Raw genomic sequence first — 358 nt, 5'->3', positions numbered from 1 at the left:
ATATAAGAAGTACACACAAACATTTTCCAAAATCAACTTACCTTTAGCGGTAGGTGTTCCTCGACGTAAACAAGCTTTGCTGATGTCGCCGCCCACAGCCCCACAAAGGTCAGGACCAGCCTTGGGACGCCCATGATGGAAGGTCTAAACGAAAAAAAAACGCTTCCAACTGCGTCTATTTCTCTAAGTTACAAGGCTGGTTGGGCCTACGTTGCTCGGCAGAACTTGCTTCCTTGGCCACCGTCTCTTCTAAGGCTCTTCTATCTCGTGGTCACAGAAGAAGGGACGGGCATTGTTGGGTCAAAGGTTAAGGGTCAACTCTGGGGGTAAGGAGGGAAGGGGTGGTGCTAGTAGGGGT

At 50.0% G+C, this 358-nt stretch overlaps 1 protein-coding gene across 1 annotated transcript in view; it reads right to left on the bottom strand.

The window, feature by feature from the left end:
* The window catches only part of LOC119592053 (beta-hexosaminidase subunit beta-like), a gene marked incomplete in the record, with an annotated part of 40,765 nt that overhangs the window by 18,838 nt on the left and 21,569 nt on the right, over positions 1 to 358 (bottom strand). The window contains 1 exon segment of the mRNA XM_037940852.1: positions 42 to 358. Coding sequence (XP_037796780.1) covers positions 42 to 134 — 93 coding nt within the window.

This window comes from Penaeus monodon, chromosome 29, assembly GCF_015228065.2.
Source record: "Penaeus monodon isolate SGIC_2016 chromosome 29, NSTDA_Pmon_1, whole genome shotgun sequence".
NCBI classification, from domain to species: Eukaryota; Metazoa; Arthropoda; class Malacostraca; order Decapoda; family Penaeidae; genus Penaeus; species Penaeus monodon.
Note: the sequence above shows the minus strand (reverse complement) of the source record. Positions and strands in the feature narration are given on the sequence as shown.